The sequence below is a fragment of the Ornithodoros turicata genome, chromosome 2, assembly GCF_037126465.1.
Source record: "Ornithodoros turicata isolate Travis chromosome 2, ASM3712646v1, whole genome shotgun sequence".
Classification (NCBI taxonomy): Eukaryota; Metazoa; Arthropoda; class Arachnida; order Ixodida; family Argasidae; genus Ornithodoros; species Ornithodoros turicata.
The window spans coordinates 26,733,297-26,755,226 of NC_088202.1; the positions used below are offsets into that span (position 1 = coordinate 26,733,297).

At 44.2% G+C, this 21,930-nt stretch overlaps 1 protein-coding gene across 2 annotated transcripts in view; it reads left to right on the top strand.

Moving 5' to 3' along the window:
* The window catches only part of LOC135383252 (tissue factor pathway inhibitor-like), a 54,535-nt gene extending 33,435 nt beyond the window's left edge, over positions 1-21,100 (top strand). Inside the window, exons 2-4 of one of the 2 annotated variants that reach the window (XM_064612791.1) lie at positions 10,660-10,911; positions 11,830-12,003; positions 20,946-21,100. In XM_064612791.1, coding sequence (XP_064468861.1) covers positions 10,660-10,911; positions 11,830-12,003; positions 20,946-20,974 — 455 coding nt within the window. In that variant the 3' untranslated portion in view covers positions 20,975-21,100. Of the gene's footprint in view, positions 1-10,659; positions 10,912-11,829; positions 12,004-19,330; positions 19,415-20,945 lie in introns of those variants that run through there. The other variant, XM_064612793.1, reaches the window with a different exon arrangement.
* Positions 21,101-21,930: the final 830 nt, after the last annotated feature.

Sequence of the window (21,930 nt, forward strand, 5' to 3'; positions counted from 1 at the left end):
CCATTTATTATACGCAATATTTATTTACCAATATTTATCAAAGCACATTATTTTAAGTTATCTAATGTGATCAACATTGAGTGTGCGTAAAATGTCAAGTTTTATGCTGCACTCTCCGGACCGTTTATAGTATGAAAACAAGATTGATGCAACGTGGGGCGGCGGAATATATGTTTATTACAAAAACAGGTGGGAAAGGAGGAGGGAGGGAAAGGGAGGGAGGTGATGAAACATGATTTTAACGTAAATCTGGCTGTTATCAATTCTAGCATCTGCAGACATCTTGCCGGCTATCATGCTTGTTGTGCTGACATTTACTTTGCCTTCGTGATGAGGAATGAAAGGAATTGAGCCAAAAGACGCTTTCTTGAGCTAGTGGAGGTTTAGAATATAGGGGTAATTGTGCTCTGTGTTACCATTACCCACACAACTGGCGTTTCTTTCTTCTAAATGCATTGGTGTAGATTAAATCTTTGTGTTTAAGATGATGATGATGATTTCAGGTTTTTCCTTCTTTGTTCTTTTTTTTTTTGTCAAAAGCTTGAGACGAAGGACAGCGAGAAAAATAATTTAGATTTGTACGTGTCGTGGTTGGAGAGGTACTAACCTTTGACTTCGGCATCGAGCTCTAACGTCAGGGGAGCGACGGCCTCGGTCAATCCTATTGGTTGTCGTAAGCACCTGACCTGCTCGCACTCCCGCCTTACTGGTGCAAATGCGTGCCGCGATGTCAAAGCCGTATGTTTTTAAGTACTAGCGGTATCCGTTTTCTTCGTGTTATTACCCCTTGCTCCATAAAACTTGGTATGCAGATCAATAGCAATGAAAAAAAAAAAAATTCCGACATAACTTTGCGATAACTTATGGCAAGGGACAACCTCCCCTCCTTTCCTTCGAGTGCCACTACGATCTAACACAATGATATTTCTTATTTGGTATTGAAGTTGTGCCTCGCTCATAGGCTCTCAACGCAGGATATAAATATCATCAGTGAACATCGCGCTCCACGAAGTTTAGGAAGAAGCGGCAAAACAGCATAATTGCAAGATTTCTCCACAACTAAGTGATATCACTGGGGTGTTAACGTATCTCTCCTACGGCAAAAGCGTTTCCACTTTTCGCACAACCTCTGCCATCAGCTGTGGGTAGGAGCGGGAGTCGATAAGATTGAGCACTCTATGGCGTCATGCATTTGAAGACTACAAATTACTCTTATGATGATTCCGCTTCACATGCAGAGAAACAATATTTTGAAAGAATACAGTGCGGGCACGTGGATTGCAATTGCATAAATTCGGTAAGAGTCTGAAGAGATTAGATTTAGTCAGCACTGGCACTTCACATCACCTATATAAGTGCAAGAGTCCCTAAACGAGGTAAGCTCCCTAGACTGACGACGGAATGAAAGGGATTCACGCCGTATGAAATATGTGTTTCTACACGACATCTAGTTATCGTTTAAGCAGGCACAAAGTCACGTCGCCACACTTGTCTGTGATTTTCTTTTACGGCTTCGTCTTCTGACTTGTCCACCGCTGAGTAATTAATTACTTTAAGATTTTCACACTACGGTTTTATACAACTTTTCTTTTGCGTCAGACGAGCGGAAGTACAACGCTCAGATGGTGGCTCCACCAATCTGGGGCAACATTTCCACAGCACTGAAAGCAGACAGCCCAACGACCGCATGGGGACGTTAATGAGAAACAAACAGCAAAGCGTGGGACAGAGAAGGGGTGGGTGAACAGTGAAATAGCTGATAAATGAGTATTGAATTAAAAACAATTAAAAACCCCCAGTGCTGGGTAGGACAAGGACAGAGGATAAAAGGACAAGGACCGGCAGTGAACTGCAACCAAGTGAAGTTTATTTTTCGAGCAAACCAGTGACACCCCTCTCATCCCGCAAAAACGGACCAAAAGAGAGCGCTATACACTAGAAACAAGTTCTTCCAAATCTGCTTGCCTATCTGTTGTTTCGTGCGTTGATAAATTCTTCTATTTTCTTGGTGAAATCAATGGATGCCATACTAACACAATTATCCCCTTCCTCTCGAATGTACCTAGCCTCCTGATAAAGAAGCTTCCTTCTTCCATGCCCGTGAAAAAGAATTTGCGTTCCGCGATAATCTGGCGGCTGTTTTGTGCAACCATCGCAATCTTTTACGTGATCTTTTAAAGTTGAATATTGGGAGCTCTGCCTGGCATGCTCCTGCAACCTGACGTTGACGCATCTCTGCCGTTTGCCCAATGTAAAATTTCTTGCAACCTAAAGGAATTTTGTACACGACATTCCGTTTGCAACCGGTGTACCTAGTTTTGTGTTTTATTGTACATTCCGGATCTTCTGAATTATTGACTTTCCTCGGAAGTGATGCCAGCGCGCCCCCTTTCCTGAAAACCACCTTGACCCCATACTTTCTCCCTAGTTTTTCAACCTGTGTGACGCAGTATACACATATGGGATCACCGCGAAATTCTTCTCTAATTCTGTTTCTTTGGTTTTTCTTTGAACGACCTGCGCCATGACACGATTACATGAATCGTAAAGTATAATATCGGGATACCCTGACTTCTCAAACCTGAATATCTGCTGACGGACGCTCTTCATGACCTCATGACAACAGGAGTTGTCTAACGCCCTTCTTATAGCATTTTTTATGATGCTGTTTTTTACTGTTTTTGAATGGCAAGACTCATACGGCAAAACAGGCTTTTCCGTTCTTTGCTGGTATCTCCAACAGACATGGGAATCCGACCTTCTAATGTACAAATCCAAGAACTATAGTTCCGTCCCGTTATTCCACTCAACCGTGAAACACATGGGTGCTCCGATTTGTCTTATTGTGTCAATGACCTCTTGCAAATCTACGTTCCCCTGGACACAGAAAAAATAATCGTCTACATAAAGAAAGCCCTTCAAGATCCCTTTTTTTTTTTCAACGTTGACGGTAACAATATTTCTATCAATCTCTGCGAGGACAAGTGAGCTCAAGATTGAATGGACAAGAAATTGAATATGAACTGGCTCAAAAGGTTCCAGAAAGCGCCAGGAAGAATCTTGTGGATACCGCTGTTGACCTGTTGAAGGGTTGTCAGGTGTCTTCTCGACAGCAACATTTTACAAAACTTGCCGTAAATGAACTCAAATCTAGCAACCTCTCACTGTTAACGGCAGATAAATCCGGAACATTTGTCGTTCTGGATAAGAGTAATTACGATAGGAAGCAGGAAGAAGCATTGCAAAATAATTTTGTAAAAGTAAAAGGCAGACCAGGTCGTACGTTAAAGTCAGCAGCGAAGAAATTGTTTGAGGGCTTAGGGTTAGAAAATATTGTCACTAAGATTAAGAATTCTACTGAGGATTACCTAAGAGCTTTTTACACCATAAAGGTACACAAGGAAGGAGCCCCGCTAAGAGCTATAATAATGGGAAAAGGGACTTGGCAGAATGAGCTCAGCAAGTTTTTGCAGGAGATGTTAGAATTGTTGGAAATTAATGACCCATTTGAACTTAAGAATTCCATGGCTGTCGTTGAGTTTTTAAAATGCTTGGAAAAGAGGGAGGGAATCAATATTTTTTCTTTAAACATCGTTGACATGTATTACAGCCTTGACAGAAAAGCCATTCTTAGATGTGCAAGAGTCGATAGAGGCGCACGGAGTAATAAGGTTTCAGAACGGGGCAGGGCTCGGCATGGAGCAGTTCATAAAACTCTTGGAGCTTTACTTGACGTCCACCATGATGGAGGTGAAAGGTCTGGTGTACAGACAAAAAACAGCAGTATGTATCGGGTCAAGAATTGCACCAATCTTGAGCTCACTTGTCCTCGCAGAGATTGATAGAAATATTGTTACCGCCAACGTTGAAAAAAATTTAGGGATCTTGAAGGGCATTCGTTATGTAGACGATTATTTTTTTCTGTGTCCAGGGGAACGTAGATTTGCAAGAGGTCATTGACACAATAAGACAAATCGGAGCACCCATGTGTTTCACGGTTGAGTGGAATAACAGGACGGAACTACAGTTCTTGGATTTGTACATTAGAAGGTCGGATTCCCATGTCTGTTGGAGATACCACCAAAGAACGGAAAAGCGTGTTTTGCCTTACGAGTCTTGCCATTCAGAAGCAGTAAAAAACAGCATCATAAAAAATGCTATAAGAAGGGCGTTAGACAACACCTGTTGTCATGAGGTCATGAAGAGCGTCCGTCAGCAGATATTCAGGTTTGAGGAGTCAGGGTATCCCAATATTATACTTTACGATTCATGTAATCGTGTCATGGCGGAGGTCGTTCAAAGAAAAACCAAAGAAACAGAATTAGAGAAGAATTTCGCGATGATCTCATATGTGCATACTGCGCCACACAGGTTGAAAAAGCTAGGGAGAAAGTATGGGGTCAACGTGGTTTTCAGGAAAGGGGGCGCGCTGGCATCACTTCCGAGGAAAGTCAATAATCCAGAAGAACCGGAATGTATAATAAAACACAAAACTAGGCTCACCGGTTGCAAACGGAATGTTGTGTACAAAATTCCGTTAGGTAGCAAGAAATTTTACATTGGGCAAACGGCAGAGATGCGTCAACGTCAGGTTGCAGGAGCATACCAGGCCGAGCTCCCAATATTCAACTTTAAAAGATGATGACCAGAATTCAGGGACACCTCCTCTGATGCAGGTTCTGCCTGATAGCAGAAGAACGTGTAAGAAAGCCAACTTGAAAGAAAATTATGCGGCGAGGAGGAAGGAAGATGGAATGAGACGTGGGCAGACGAGAAAGGGAATTTGTACATCAGATATCGCGCGCGGAGCCCGGCTATCAGCAGCAATTGCCCAGCGCAGAATGAAAACGTGATGAATCAGCTTTGATAAGCTTTGCCAAACTTTTCTTCGCTGTGCTGCTGCTCACAGTTCTGGGGTGCTGCTCGTAGCGTGTGGAACGGGGTGATTGCTACTTGTAAGGCTAGCCCTGGTCCATTTTTTGTTCTCTCTGTGGGGAATGGGGATGCCGTCGACGATGACCAATGTGTGTCCTGGGGCGACTTCTGATGGAAATGTGCCGACGTATGTGTGACAGCGTCTGAGGAAAAGCCCAGAAATTATCCTACATTATGCTGAAAAGAACTTATGCTCGATAAGCTAAGAAAGCGAATTCCGTAACCGCACCTCACTTTGTTACTTGCACCTTGTTACTATCGTACGCTTCAGTTTGTTCTTCTCCTTATCATGAGGACACTTCAATGCTTAATTCCAAATTTTGCGTCTTAGTCTCTTCCCGGCACCATCAAGAATGCTTGTCGGTTATCAACTCCCTCCCTTAGAGAAATAAAAATAAGAAAATAAACAAGCAGAAGACTGCTTATTTTCAGAACATCTAGAGGTAAAAACAGAGTCACGTTCGGCACAAGAAAGTGCCGAAACCAACACTTCCTAAATAATGTCGGGCATGCACGCTTACGTCACCTATATGGAGGCTTACGTCCTGCTTCGAGCTTTCTTCTCGTTCGTTCTTTCATTTACTTCATGGCAGCATCCACAATAGTAACAGCAGGCCTTCCAATGCGACGCAAGGGACAGGCCTTCTCCATATCCTGGAGGTGTTGCTCAAATAGGCGCTCGAATCAAAGACAAAAGGAAGAAAGATGCCCAAGTAGCAGAATGTCTCGGGTGCAATAGTTGTGGACGGTATGTGTATTATCAATGCAATTAGTGCGGCCGTTAATTATTTTTGTAATGAATCTTTATAATTCCTGAAAACAAGCTGAGCGCGCAATTCCAAATTGGGAGAACACAACCCTGAGAAGTCTAGTCAGCAGGAATCGAAACAGGAACACTTCTATGTGCCCTTAAAAAATGAGCGAAAATGTACTATCATCGAGAGTTGCCGCGAGTTCGGCAGCCGCTCTTTCCTATCACCTTCACTGTCACCGTTTGACGATACTGACATCACGCTGTTCCTCAAAACATGGGGGGCCCCCGCTTGCTAGCGTCCTCGTTGTTTTTCTCTCGTTAAAATCTCATACAACGCAGACATTTATTAAGCAGCGGAATCGGTGATTGCCTTTTTGTTATCTGCCAGGTTTCTACAGTAATGCATTTGTAGTTTTATTGTGTGACGTTTATGGCATCACATCGCGAACTGAGTTGTGCAGGTCAAATGAGATAACGCGCAAAGAAAATCAAGTACGGCACGTTTTATGATAATGTAGACTGAGAAACAACATCGCTATTTCCCTCGCTCCAGGGACAGAGCGGGTTGTTCCATGATTTCAGGAACAATCTGTTGTCAGTTGAGAAGTGGTGAAACCGAGTCAGGGAGAGGAGAAATTGCCGCAAAACCCGAACAGTGTTCAATTATTTTGTATGTTCGCACATTTTTTTTACTAAGGCGCAAAAAGGTTCTGTGATTCCGGTTCTTGCGGCGTAGGCCCCTCAGGGTTATACTCTCCATCTTTGCAATTACGCAGTCAACGTATTTTCACTAATTATAATGATTTATCGCGAACGTTAGTTAACGGCTGCGCTATTTGTTTATACGCCACCACCTTTGAATTGGTCGCGTACGGAATAGATACATTGAACGACTTTTGCGAGAAAGTAATTTTGGAAGTCATTCGCGGATTTTATCAAATTCATTCAGTCTTACTTCACCCACCCTGTATGCAGGGTATCCCAGCTAAATGTGATCACATTTTTTAAAAGATATATCTATCACTTCTTCCGAGATGAAATCAATTTGAGATATAGCGTATGCTCAAGGGCATTCTAGGAGGGCATTAGCGGACTCCTAAGGCAATGTTTTAATTCTCCCAATAATTAACTTTTTTAATTAGAAAAGCTACGAAGGTGTTCCAATGAGAAAATCTTATCTCTTCGGTCACCAGATACCAAAGCCGTTTTCAGAACAAAAGTCTGTTCGATATATCGCATGAAAAAAATTCGTGAAGAATTTTTTTCTTTATTTTATTCATTGTGCATCTTCGAAAAAGCGTCTTTCGATGACCCCCGATGCGAGAGAGTGAAAGAGCACAGTGCCGACTCATGCGTGGAAGATTGGTTAAGTTGCGGAAAGAAAACAAAAAAAAAATGTATTGGGGTGACTCTATCGGATCTGCGCTTATCTTGAGCTGCATTTTCCGTCTTTTTTTATCTTTTTCACGGACGCAAGAAGCGACAGTGTGCTCTTTCATTCTCTCGTGTTGAGGGCGAAGGAAAGACGCCACTCTAGAGATGCGTAATAAATAAAATAAAGAAATGGTGTTCCTTCACGATTTTTTCTTCTGCGAACGATCTATCGAACGGATTCTTGTTCTGAAAACGGCTTTGGTATTTGGTGACCGAAGAGGTCAGATGTTCTCATTGGAACAACTTCGTAGCATTCATAATGAAAAAGTTAATTATTGAAAGTTAGTTAAGACATTGCCTTAGAAGTCTCCTAACGCCTTCCTAGAGAGCGCCCTTCAGCATATGATAAATTGCAATTGGTTTCATCTCGGAAAAAGTTATAGATATACTTTTAAAAAATATGGTAACATTTAGCTGGGACACCATGTGTATGACAATAAACACGCATGGTATTTTTAACATATTCATTATTTTTTTTGCTATAAGAACGAGTTAACCCGTAACGAGGTTACGGCCTTGCACAATGCTGCATGAGAACGAAAAATTTGGCGAGGTACAGAATAAAGGAAGTTTAAGCCACATGTCCGGAATTTATGTTAAATCATTGAAATACATCTACACTGCGAAAAGCATGCGTAGGAATTTCTTCACTTTAATTCAAATTACCATTAGAGCGAGTCAAAGCTGACCCGCATAATTGGTTCCGTCGTCATATTGACCTCGAATGGAAAGTTGGTGAGTTGTGTCTTTACAGGGAACAACGGACGTTTAAGCCACAAGTTCGATCTACATTACATAAAAAAATCTACATTACAAAAAAAACATGCTTGTAACTTTGTGCATCCTATTTAGTTTCACCATTATAGAGCGCGTCCAAGTTGGCTTTCACCAGGACTCCGTCGTCATATAGATCTCGATGAATGAAAATTTGATGAGTTCCGCCTTGACAGGGAACAAAGGATGTTTGAAATTGATGGTAAATGATTGACAGGCATCTACACAACAACAAACACGCGTGGCTCTTTGTGCATTTCAATTAGTTTCGCCATTATAGCGCGTTAAAGTGTACCGGCGTGACGATTCCGTGTCATGTCGACCTCTATCCATGAAAATTTGATGAGTTCCGCCTTGACAGGGAACAAAGGACGTTTAAGCCACATGTTTGAAATTGATGGTAAATGGTTGACATCTACACTACAACAGACACGCGTAGCACTTTGTGCATTTCAACTATAGTTTCATCATTATAGCGCGTTAAAGTGTACCTGCCTGACGATTCCATGTGAGGTCGACCTCTATCAATGTAAATTTGATGAGGTCCGCCTTGACTGGGAACAAAGGACGTTTAAGCCACATCTTTCGAATTTATGGCACATGATGGACAAGCATCTACACTACAACAAACACGCGTGGCACCTTGTGCATTTCAATTAGTTTCGCCATTACAGAGCGTTAAAGTGTACCCGCCTGACGATTCCATGTCAGATCGACCTCTATCAATGTAAATTTGAAGAGTTCCGCCTTGGCTGGGAACAAAGGACGTTTAAGCCACATCTTTCAAATTTATGGTAAATGATGGACAAGCATCTAAACTACAACAAACACGCGTGACACTTTGTGCATTTCAATTAGTTTCGCCATTATTGCACGTTAAAGTGTACCCGCCTGACGATTCCGTGTGAGGTCGACCTCTATCAATAGAAATTTGAGTTCCGCCTTGACAGGGAACAAAAGACGTTTAAGCCACATGTTTCAAATTGATGGTAAATGATGGACAAGCATCTACACTACAACAAATACGCGTGGCACTTTGTGCATTTCAATTAGTTTCCCATAGCGCGTTAAAGTGTACCCACGTCTCGATTCCGTGTCATGTCGACCTGTATCAATGGAAATTTGATGAGTTCCACCTTGACAGGGACAAGGACGTTTAAGCTACAACTCTTTTTCCTGAGATGTTTGCATTCGTTACAGGCCCGAAATTTATGGTAAATGTATCATGTATCAGCGCTACAACAAACACGCGTGGTAATTCGTTCATTTTAAATACCCTTACCATTAGAGTGCGTCAAAGTTGACCCACATAATTGATTCCGTTGTCACATGGACCTGGAGTTCACAGTCAAGAAAGGGCGTTTACGCCACAAGTCCTAAATTTATTTTAAATGATTGACAATAATTTACATTACAACAAACGCGGGTGGTATTGTGCAAAACGGGGATTCCTGTAGCGGTGAAGTATGTGGGAGTGCAAGGAGAAGTCATCTGCTATTCACATATTAACTACACAGGCTGTCGCACAGCATTAGGGCAACTAAATCAAACTGAACGCCATGCAGTGTGATATAGATCCAGTACAGCATTATTAAGCCAAAACTCTGACGCTCTCGCCCTGCCGTTACTCTCATACCTACCTCTGTTAAACTACAAACTCCACAAAAAAAAAGAAAAGGAAAGGAAGAAGAAAGGGGGAAAAAAAAAAGAAGCCGAGCAGACCGCGGATTGAACCACGGACCTCGAAAGCACTGACCAGCATCTTTACCACTGAGCCAACGATGCCATGCGTGTTCCCTCCAGGAATGAAGGTACAGACGCTTCGCAAGCCACACCGAGCTTGTCAATACTTCTTTTGTCGTGGGAACAAAATAGGAGCGTCCCACAAGAGCGCACAAAGTTGCGAAGCGTACAAGACAAATTCAACTTTCATGTCCTACATGCGCATTTTCCGGAGAACCCATTGTTTTAGCCAAGTACAACAAAAATAGCACACCAATGCATTCTGCCATGAAGCCAACACGGCGAAAATAAGTCCTCCAGGAACAAAACTGTGACGCTCTTGTGCTTCCATTTTACTAGTACACAATCGATGGGCCTCTCACAGCAACACTCATGTGTGGGCTTTTCTTTCTAAGGCTCAGTGTCAACAGATATTCTAACAAAACCAGGTGGAATGCATAGCTTCAATGGAGGGCAGCGAGTACGCCGGTCAAGCCAACTTTAAGAAACCGTGTCCCGGATTTCTGGGAATGCACGTAAAAGATTGCGATGATTGCACAGCCCCCAGATTATCGCGGAATGCAATTTCTTTTTCACGGGCATGGAAGAGGGAAGCTTCTTTATGAGGAGGCTAGGTACATTCGAGAGGAAGGGGATAATTTTGTTAGTATGGCATCCATTGATTTCACCAAGAAAATAGAAGAATTTATCAACGCACGAAACAACAGATAGGCAAGCAGATTTGAAAGAACTTGTTTCTAGTGTATAGCGCTCTCTTTTGGTCGGTTTTTGCGGGATGAGAGGGGTGTCACCGGTTTGCGCGAAAAATAAACTTCACTTGGTTGCAGTTCAGTGCCCGTCCTTGTCCTTTTATCTTCTGCCCTTGTCCTACCCAGCACTGGGGATTTTTAATTGTTTTTAATTCAATATGAAAGAACCAGCCCAAACGCTTGCTCTGCTAAATGAGTATCCAGTGAATTAATTCATTATAGAGTAGCGCAGCATTCATTTTAATGTACTGTAGCCATTGCTTCACGCAGGCTGCAATGAAATAACAAGCATCGTCGTGGGCGAGTCTTCTGAAGAAATTCCCGACGATGAACCAGACCGTGCGGTTTGGCTAACATGCCACACAGAACAGAGCTCGGGCAACGCATGTCCAGATGCCGTAAACAGAACTATGTTCTACCACGATCCTCGCACCAAGAAATGCACACCGTTCACTTTCCTTGGATGTGGTGGCAACAGCAACAAGTTCGACACACGTCCCCATTGTGAAAGGTTCTGTAAAGGTAAAATCGAAACGCATGTCATATGTGCAATTGACTTCATAAAGTGCACTAGTCATGTCTCGATTATCCAGTCAAATGGATTCCCGCGTTCTATCGTCCGGATAGCGAACTTACGGATAAGCAAAGGAAGTGCAGAGAACAAAACCAAGAGCTTTGCATTCCTTCTCTAACGCGGTTCCGTACACCGCAACCTCTTTTTCGGGCAGCATGTTGTCACTGAGAACAACGATCCAGGTTTTCGTGCCGTCAAATCAAGCGCTTTCGAGAGACCTATAGGATCCAAGGTATCCGCGCTCGTTCTATTTGCGATTGCGAAGGGTCTAAGGAGAGACTTCTTCTTTTTCCGCAGAGTGTCGTAAATCGTAGGCTCGCCGATATCAATGACAGGACCTTCTTCAGCCGAGACCTGCAGACTACAAACATTTTCTGTTCCGATAGCCGATGCTCGGACACCGACTTTTTGAGCCCCGTGGATACGGAACACCTTTTTCGCTTTTCGAGAGTCATCTCTGCTGTCGGCAAAACTCTGCAGTGACGTACTGTCCTGAACCTAGCCAGTAGCTGAGCAGAAAGGGGTCACAGGGAGTAAAGAAGCGTGAACGGAACGCTTTCCCCAGGAATGACGTTCGCCGTGGAAGAGTTGTTAAAGTTCTTCCTAGAACCGCACAATCTGGTACGGATAAATAATTCCGGACTATCTTAAAAGCTAACGCTAGCCGGTCCATTCACGGTAACGCAGAACGGATAACGAGGTTTCCGGTTAACTGAGTTACGGGTAAACGAGACAGTACTGTATTTCACCGCACTAGCACTGCATGCCTTTGAAATGACACCCTGTTCAACAAACGGGAACCAATCCAACTCCACTTCGAAAAACTTATTGCGGCTCCATTTTACTCTTTTCTCTTTTTCTTACAGTGAGACCCGAAGGCCCTTGCGGAGAAAAGGAGGACGACGGGCCATGCAGGGCAAGCATCCTCAGATATTACTTCGACTGGAAAACATGGCAATGTCTCAGCTTTATCTACGGAGGATGTGAAGGCAACAACAACAATTTCCAAACACAAGAAGATTGCCGGCGTACATGCAAGTGTATGTGCGTTCCACCCACATCAAATGTGGAACTCATTTTGTGTGTGAAGCCTACTACGACTGAGCCGCACACAATACATTCTTACACGGGCAGTATAGCCGCGTGAATATACAACATTCACCACTTGGTTGTAGCTCCGAGATTATGTTCAAGGCTGAGACTGGGATGCGGTGGGTTATATAGCTATGGTCCTGGGTTTTAGATCTGGGTTATTTCTGGGCATATTCCGAGGGCGTTCTTCCGAGTTTATTATTTTCGGAGAATTCGGGGTGTTTTCTAGTTTATTCTGTACAACTGGGTTAATATACGCAATTCGAAGAGAAAGCGACCACTGTGAGATGCAATACTCCAGCAGAGAATGGGAAACTCCCTAGTACCTACTGTTCTGAGGCAGAAATTTGCGGGCAACAACATCTGCATCACCCTCAACTGGCGACGCGGACATCTCGAAACCAGGATATACCTCGACAGTGTCGCAGGGCAGCCTTAGTTCGCGTCCCCTCTAACTGTCAGAGCTGCAACGACTAGGAGCCCTTCCAAGGAGACAATTTGTTATCTGGCATAGTGGTTAGAATGATCGCTTTCCACGCCGAGACTGGAAGGTGACAAGTGTTCGAATCCTGTCACCGGCTGTGTTGTCTGAGGTTTTCCCTGGGTTTTCCGCACACTTTCCAGACGAATGTCGGCACAGTTCCCCCTGAATCGGCCCAGAACGCATACTAACCCCCCTGTCCGCCACTCCTTCCTGCTGTCCCATCTCCATCTGTCCACGTCTGTATGCCGCTCATAGCCACAGTCGCTTCTCGGCACTAACACGGAAACAGCAACAACAACAAAATTTATCTGATCTTTCTTGTCAACTTCGCTGTGGAGAGAAAGCATTTTGAAGCATAATCTACAGAAAAACGGAAAGCAAAACCCAGACGAGCTTGTCGTTTTCCACATCTGCCTGGGAAACGGCCGAAGTGACTTGAATGTGCCCTGATGTGTACCCTATTTGTACCCTGATCTCGAGCATGCAAGGATGAAAAGTTCATCCACATTACACCGGCGCTGGTCCAAGAGAGCTACCCTTCATTGTTACGGATGATAGTAACCCGCGATGGGAGGCAATCTCGACTTAAAGGAGCAGTCTAGAGGTCCACAACCTTGTTTCTGTTTTTGGTCAGTATGGAATGTTAGGCGGCCGAAAACAGTTTTACAACAATTAGTGCAACCATAGCGAAATTGGGACGCCTGCAATAGCTCCTCGAACCTCCCGTGCGCGAAACACCCTCCTTCGCCTTCACGATAGACACGTGATGAGCGCCACCACGCGCGTCACTATGTGACGCAAGTGGTGAGGACGCTCCTCAGTGGACCTGGGATCACATGATCGAGGTGAGCAACATCGCGCAGGTCGAACCGTCTGCTACCGCTTCGGAGACGCCATACGTTCTCCGGCTACGTGATGTCCGAAGCGGAGGGATTGAAGGCTGTCCACGACACAACCACAATTTTTTGGGACCGCAGATACCACGGGAAGAACGAGTTGTGCAGCCCGAAATTAACTGCGCTTCTACAGCGAAAACCCCGTGCTTCCCGACAATGTGAAGCCTGTCCCACCGTTTTCACCGCGCAGTTGGTTCAGTGGCTAACAGGTGACGCCACAATACCGTCGCCATCGCTTGCTTTCTGCTACTGTGAATTGTGAGATTGCACAGAAGCCACGGATTTATTACTCTTGTGATCGTAATCTTATTTTCTCAGGCTGCATATATGCTTTTTTTTTTTAGAAAACGTGATATAAATCATATAAAGAATAGAAGTCAACAAGAAACAGCTTGCAATGTTCGTAGCAGACGGCCTTTCCTACGAACGAATGAGTTGCGCTCTACCACCAACGTCACAGTAGAGTAGGTGTGGTCTGCAGTTGGAGCGTTCCGGCCTGTTACCGCGGCAGCGATTTTCCAAATTAATTGCACAGTGGTGAAACAACTTTGGACAGAAATATCTTCTGGGAATGATTTTCACATACTGCTTTACAAGATGACAGCAGTTTTTGGCCATGTTAGATACCACTTTAATGTTCCTTTAAAAGGAAAGGAACCCGTCAACCAGTGAGCAGAACCTTCATGAGCTCACTGTTAGTGGAGCCCCCGAATCAGGAAATTTTCTGAGAAACTCGAATCGTTCAAAATTTCATAGGGCATATTTTCGATTTTCTTTTTTTTTCTTCGTATGAATGCGATACATTTCGAATACGTCCGAGATCCGGGAACCCTACTTGTAATCCTTTCACCGATGTTTCTCTGGTTTTTCCGGTGGACTTTCCAGGCGAACATCTTTCCCGTAGATTCCGCGCAGGAATCATACTATAACCGCTGCATCTTACTTTTTTTTTTTGTTGTCATCTTTGTCTTTAACTTATCTCATCCTTCTTTCACCGTTTGGTAGTTTATCCTTTATTTCCTAATTCTTCTCTTTTCGTTTTATTTATTTTATTTTTCTTTCGTTTATTTTTCTTTTCTTTTTCTTTTTTCTTTGCGGAATAGCAAGCCGACGTCCCGTTAGGCTGGCCTCCGCACCCCCCACCCTTGCCTCCCATTAGCGGCTTTCCTCTCTCCATCTCACCACTTCTGTACGCCAGTTATAGTAACCACAGTTTCTTCACACTGATAGTACGGTCTCTGAGGAGTTACATGGTGTTACATCTTGCAAACAGCGCTCCGTGATTGAACTAGTCCGTGTGACGTCTTCTCGTATTTCCAGAGAGGGAATTCTGCAACGCACTGCATCAGATTGCAAAGAAACTGCTCCACAAATTCGTATCGGAGTTTAGGCATCATCGTCGGTGATGAAGGGAGAGTAAAGCGCCGTTATAGTTTTGGGATCGACCGGGAAGGATGCAACAGCCCCTTCCTTCGTGAATTTGACGTTGACGTTCAAGCGTACTGCATACATTATCGAGTTCAGAGCGAGGGTGGGACATCGAACGATGCTCAAGTAAGCGCGAAATTGAGGTTAATAACAAACAATAATACGCGTATTATTGCCATGTCAAGTAACATAAATATTGCTAAAGTTTTGTACTAAAATAATGCTACAATACAGGGTGTCCACGCTAAGTGTGAACAGATTTTTTAAAAATATATATAACACTTCTTCCAAGATGAAATCAATTGCAATATAGCATATGCTAAAGGGCACTCCCTAGCAGGGCATTAGCAAAGTCCAAAGGCAATGTCTTAATTAACTTTCATTAATTAACTTTTTAATCATAAAAGCTACAAAGTTGACCCAATGAGAACATCTGTTCCTTTCGGTCACCTGATATCGTAGCCGTTTTCAGAACAAAAATCCGTTCAATAGATCGCCCGCAAAAAATTCGTGAACGAACGCCATTTTTTCTTTATTTTGTTCATTGCGCTTCTTAGAAGACGCGTCTTTCTTTCACCCCCAATGTGAGAGGGAGAGAAAGCACGCTATCGCCTCTCGCGTCCTGGAAAAAGATTAAAAGGAAACAGAAAATGCAACCCAAGATAAGGCCAGTTCCGATAGAGTCACCCGATACATTTGTTTTTGTTTTGTTTCCGCAAGTTAAAGCTCATCTTCGACGCATGAGGCGGCACTGTGCTCCTTCCCCCTCTCTCGTTTGGGATGAAGGAAATACGCGTCTTCTAAGAAGGGCAATGAACAAAATAAAGAAGAAAATGGCGTTCCTTCACGAATTTTTTGCGGGCGATCTATCGAACGGATTTTTGTTCTGAAAACAGCTACGATATCAAGTGACCGAAAGGAACAGATGATCTCATTGGGACAACTTTGTAGCTTTTGTAATTAAAAAGTTAATTAATGAAAGTTAATTAAGACAGTGCCTTTGGACTTTGCTAATGCCCTGCTAGGGAGTGCCCTTCAGCATATGCTATATTGCAATTGATTTCATCTTGGAAAAAGTGTTATATATTTTTTTCAAAAATATGTTCACACTTAGCGTGGACACCCTGTATATCGCACTCAATGACCCAGTTCGACTTCTTTAAATGCGTTCGTTGCAAATTACAAAATTGCTATACTGTCCTCGCTTATTTCTCGAGAATTTAACATCACGGGGAATGACGGTCGCGAAATCGCCAAAATTACTAGATTTACAATACTGTCGGTATTTGCAGAACAAACACATGAAGCAAAGTCAATACATTAGTAAAATGGGACCGCTTGTTCAAGCACCTTTAGCCGGGACGAGCCCAATTTGAGTTTTATTTCTTTGATATGCGATGTTGTCTTGCGATGTGTAGTTTTGTGATTTTTGATTGATTTCATAAGGAAATATATTGATATATCTGTTTCTTGAGTTGTGCAGTAAATAAATGGCAGACCTATCGTCACTGACAGAGAGAAGTGACCTCATACCACTGGAATCGTGTAATTAGTGGGAGAGGGAGATAAATAAATGAACCATTATCGCCGGAATCTAACCTCTCCTCCCTGGACGCGTCGCCAATTTTTTTTCTTCCCTCTTAGCGCCGCGAACCAACTGTGGCGAGCGGCGTACAGATGTGGCCCGATAGAGAGAGGAGAGCAGGAAGGGGTGGGGAACAGGGGGTCGGCATGCGTCCTGGGCCGACTTCAGGGGAACTGTGCCGACATTCGTCTGCAAAGTCTTCGGAAAACCCCGGGAAAACCACAGACAGCACAGCCGGGCCTAGGATTTGAACTCACCACCTCACAGTCTTCAGCGCGACCTTGATACCACCAACTAGCGGGCGTCGCCAATGTTGTGGTTCTTTGCATGACTATAAATCTGGATGTCGACGCGGGATGACCAGCAGTTCCCTTAATGGCATATTGTGAGGTAATGGCGATCGTGAAGAAACAAGGTTGGCAGCAGCAAGCCCGATCGTGTGCACCATCATGCTTCTCAAAAACTTCTAAATTAAATTCCTAACTCTAACATCCTAACATATGAAGTCAATAGTTTGATGCAGAGTACAGTGCGAGACATTGAGAGTTCGATTGCATAAGACACGTAGAATTCTGGCAACACAAAATTTGGCACTTAGAAAACGGAGTAATACATAGGCCTCATTAGCGTCAAAACGCACAATCTGTAGCGACACTCGATTATGATGGGGGTTATTTGATTCGACATACCATCACTGTCCGCACTTGTCATTGTGGTTCCTGGCAGAGCCGTGTATCAAAAAGCGAGACTGGCCATTAGGGGGCGCCTAAAAAGAGGCTCAACCTGTCAATCAAACTTGAGCGGATTTCATTGGTTGCTGTTTTCTATAGGGGCCGCCATGACACCAAAATTTCCCTAACGTGAAGGTGTTGCTTTAAACGGCAAAACGGGGTTTTCAAAGACGACTTGAACTTCATCCTGTGAGTATATATCCTCATGTAAGACAACAACACCAACAACAAATAAATTCATGATAATGAATGGGGAAATTCGCCACGTAAAGTGCGGGCCAGTACTCCAAGGCATAATGGGCAGGATGAGATATGCCCTGATAATGAGGTGATGAACGATGCTAAATAGGGTCGATAGTCAGTGGAGTCAGTAATACATTAGAACGGTAGGCAAAACCACAGCCTACAAAAACACACACACACACACACACATCACACAGGTACGCAGGGAGATCATAAGGTAGAGAGGAGACCAGTATTCCGGAGAAAAATCTTGAAATACTCAACAGCTTGGCGATGGTCGATCTGGTTAGACCAAGGGCCGAGAATGGTTGCCAGTGTGAATGGTGCGACCGTGATCGACTGCAGGCGGCACTGTAGAGCTGCACTTTGGGAGGTGTAAAGATGGCAGTCGAGGAGCACATGCTTAGTATCCCTTACGTACAGCTTGGGACAAAAGTGTGCAGAACAGGGCACTGACGTATTTATTCATTGGAGCGTCCCCACTGCTAGCTATCAGGAAGAGGTCTAGTAAGAATCGTGTGATTGGCTATTTTATTCATCTCTCAGTATGTGTGTCCACTACAGTTTGCTGTTACGGTATCGCTCCAATGGTGAAATGCGAGACACCGCTGTTTCGTAAACTTTTGTCCCAAGCTCTACCTATCTGCAAAACCAGCTTGAACTTTCGCTGCGCCATCATTATTTACGGTGAAATGGTACGTTTCTTCGCTGACGTTACCGAACGAGGACCGCGATCCCAAGAAAATAGCGGGAAAGTCGACGTGACAAGAAAAAAATTAATAAAATAAGAAAACACAAAAAATTTCGTGTTTTTGTTAAATTGTATTTATATGTGCATCTTCGTACATTTCTGATTCAATCCGCTTACGTTACGTGGTTAAAGGTCCATACCAGGTTCTTCGTCTGCGTACGAAGAAGCTGTTTCTGCAGTTCTGTGTCTTCCCGGTGTGCGTCTCTCAATGCAGATGGCGTTGATAAAGGTGGCAGCAAAATTCATACTTTTGATATGTCGCTAGAGTTATCCGTTTCAATCCAAACCAATATTGTTTCGCCAACATGGTGTCGCCTAGTAAACGAGGGCCGGAGTATAACTTTGGACATCCAGTAAAATAGCGATCTGTATTTCGACCCGTGATTGGACACATACCTAAAAAGTGGTGCAGCTCGAGGTATTGGCCGGTCCGTTAATGGCCAGACACTCGTTTTTATTCACGTCTCTAGATCGAGGTTTTCCTGGAGCCCATCCGGTGGAATCTGAGGATGGTGGCCGCTCAGGTTATGAATTTAATCCGAATATTAGTTTCGAATAACGTTTGTCTGGTTGAAAATCATGATGAACCAAATTCTTGCAAAAGTAAAGCCTTCGCAGCGCTTGTGACTTATACAGAGTGGTATACGGAGTAGCGCATTGAAGAAGTCTACTAGGACCGCGTGCTTCATTGTGCACTACGATAACCACTGAGTTGGTCGGTATTTGGGCCACGTAGGGCAGGCGAGGGTTTCGTTCTTCTATTTTCTTTTATTTATTTTTTTTTGGGGGGGGAGAGGTTGTGTATGGGGGAGCAGCCGAATTTCTTCCGTGATGAATTCAATGTCTCCATTATATTTTTTTCGCCGACATCAATGTCTGCGTGTGCCCGGCACGCTGTGTGAGAGGAAGAAACTCACTGTGCCTGCCTTAATCTTCCTTAAAGTGTGCAATCGCGTTCACGAACGGAAGTCAAATGTCAGGGCTGTTAACTATAGGCTGCGAACGCACACTTCGTGCGCACGTGCCTTTGCGCGCAGCCTGATTACGATTGGACGCGATGTGGACCTTGTGTCAGTGCTAATGGGGTACTAGACGCGTGTCCTTTAACCATGTGTCGCGCAAGCTGACTCATACTCTTCTTCCCTTTCTCATCTTAGGTTGACATCAACGAAAATCGGTAGCGGCATTCCAACCCCGACACGCTTCTCTGCAGTTCGCCTCCCATTCATTTCAAATAAAATACACAGCTACCCGAAAGCATCGCCAATATCTTTTTATTTAAATGTTATCTGCGTGTTTCTTGCATACGATTGATATGAAGACACGTGCGCCGTAAATGCCGATATCAATACACTGAACATTAGGTGAGTCAAAGTCGCCATCTTGCCATGTATTTCAGCCCATTCGCCGCGTAAAACACCGTTGAGCGCCATTAAATGACCCGTTGTTACCAGACGTTCGCTCATAGTGCATTATAGTAGGCTACAGGTACAGTACTAGTAGGTCCAAGTCTATGCTACAGTACAGTAGGTCCAAGTCTAATCTGAACCGCAGCAGCCGAAGCCAAAGAACGAAAGCGTGTCACGCGAGAGACAGTTTCCGACACCTATTTCGGCCGGGTACAGGTGGTACAGAGGGAGTGAGGAGGCGGAGGCTGTCGAGAAGAGAGTGGAAAGGACACGACGCTCTCCTCCTCTCCCACGCGCTCTGACCTTGATGCCAGATGCTGGGCTGCAATGCGCCGGCCAGGGAGCGCTGTCATGATTCATATCACCATAAGTATAACGTTCCTATTTCCAAGTAACGAAGTTACAATTATAGTCGTGTTCAAGCTAAGCATGAAAAGAAATGTGGTCCGTCAGCTCCGGACACAGAGAGGTCACGCTCGCTCCTCCGCGAGATAATGTAATCCATCATACTCACTCTGCTTCTGCATTGGCTGGGTTCAGTCTCGCCTAATCCCTGTTTTAACAGGCCAGGTGTGTAGAGGGCACCACAGGCGCAAAAAACCAAGCAGCATGCCTAGTGTATAGGAATTTATGTCTGGGATTGTCCGAGAGACGGTGTTCACTGTTCACTTCACAAACTTCACGTCACGAGGTTCGCGGGCTCTATTGGGTGGTGTTGTCATCACGTTTCTTCTTCTTCTACTTCTTTTTTAAGTGGAATCTGGGCCGCTTGTAGTCACTTGACTCACTTGACGGTTGCTCTTGGGTGCTAACTTGGCTGCGGCTAAGCGATGCCGTGACGACGTCTTAGCTTGGCCCTGAGGTTGGCCACTATTGCAGTTTGGCCAGTTTGGCAGTTCGGTTTCTCTTTGTAGCACTCGCAGGGCGTTCTTCGCCTGCTTTTCCCAGTTGACCAGGTGACGCTTGCACTTCGCTGGTCGCTGTCGCTGGGCCCCAGCCTCGGCCCAGCTGTCCAGGCCAGCTGTCCTAGGCAGAAAGGCCCGCTGTCGCTGGGGCTTTCACCATTGTTTTGATGTAGTCAGTCCGAGTGCGGTTGTGACACCTTGGGTGTACCCTGTTACCCACTGTTAATAATAAAACTTGAAATCCACCCTAAGAAATCTACCCTTCAAATTCTAATCCTTTGAAATTCAAGCTGTCAAAATAAATCACAATGGGCCTATGCAGTCCAGTGTTAAGCATGGTTTTACGTGAGAAAATCAGTGTTTAAGAAGGTCACACTCCAGAATAACGAGTCTTTATGCAATTCTGTGTCGTATTCAGCATGTGTCACTCAATTATTCATTAATTTATTATGTTACAGGCGTAAATAACTACGCGTACGAATACTAGGAAAACAACGCTTCAGCGGTTCGGCCGTTCGGCTACCATTGGGGACGAGGCTATTTGAGAAAATGGAGGAACGATGGAGCCGTACGGTGTTGCGGGATGTGCTGCATAAAAAGGATAATCACTGCAAGCTCTAATAAAGCATATGTTTCTTCTGCCGATTTCGTCAGGTATTTTTCAGACGTGTAACGACTTGGTGTGCTAAAACGCGCGTGCAACTCATGAAGGAATTCATGGGTGAAGTGACATTGATGCAGTCGTAGCTGTTTTGGACAGGAAATCGGGTAGCGAAAAACGTCCAGGATGATGAGCAACATACAAAACGTACCGCAAAACTGCTGTGTCGACCATTTGTCACGACGGTAATCGCGTAAACATCATGTAAACGTCTCTTGCTTTCTTCGGCCTCAGCCTACGAAGAACCGCTAATGTTATGTTTGATAAGAGCCGCGAAAACTGGTTCAGCAAGATAAAACTGTGCCGAGAACACTGTCACATGAGGGAGGTGTTTAATTAAATCACAGTGAAAGATAGCAAATGACTGTTACTGGTCATGTTACAGGAGATCTCGTTCACCAACACATCAATGGATTGTATAAACAGTCTTCCTGTCAATGGACAACTGACATTTTCATCCCGTCTATACTGAGCAATGTTGACCCAGAGCTTCGTTTCTGGATGCCACAAAACATGCCACAAAACTTCTCGCCAAGATGGTTCACTGTGACTCATGGACTGTGACTCAATGGGGCATTTACAGCTCAGTGTCATTACCACCTGAGGCAAGTTGACTCTCTCAGATACTGTCACTGCAGTGCTGTAGAAGACCCAGAGTATATTCTTTGTCATTGCCCACACTATCGAACTTTCCAAACTTCCATTTTCAGATCTCTCAATAACCTGAACTCCTGCCCCTCTCTCTAAAATTGCTTGGCCTATGGCTAAATCGAGCCCACGAA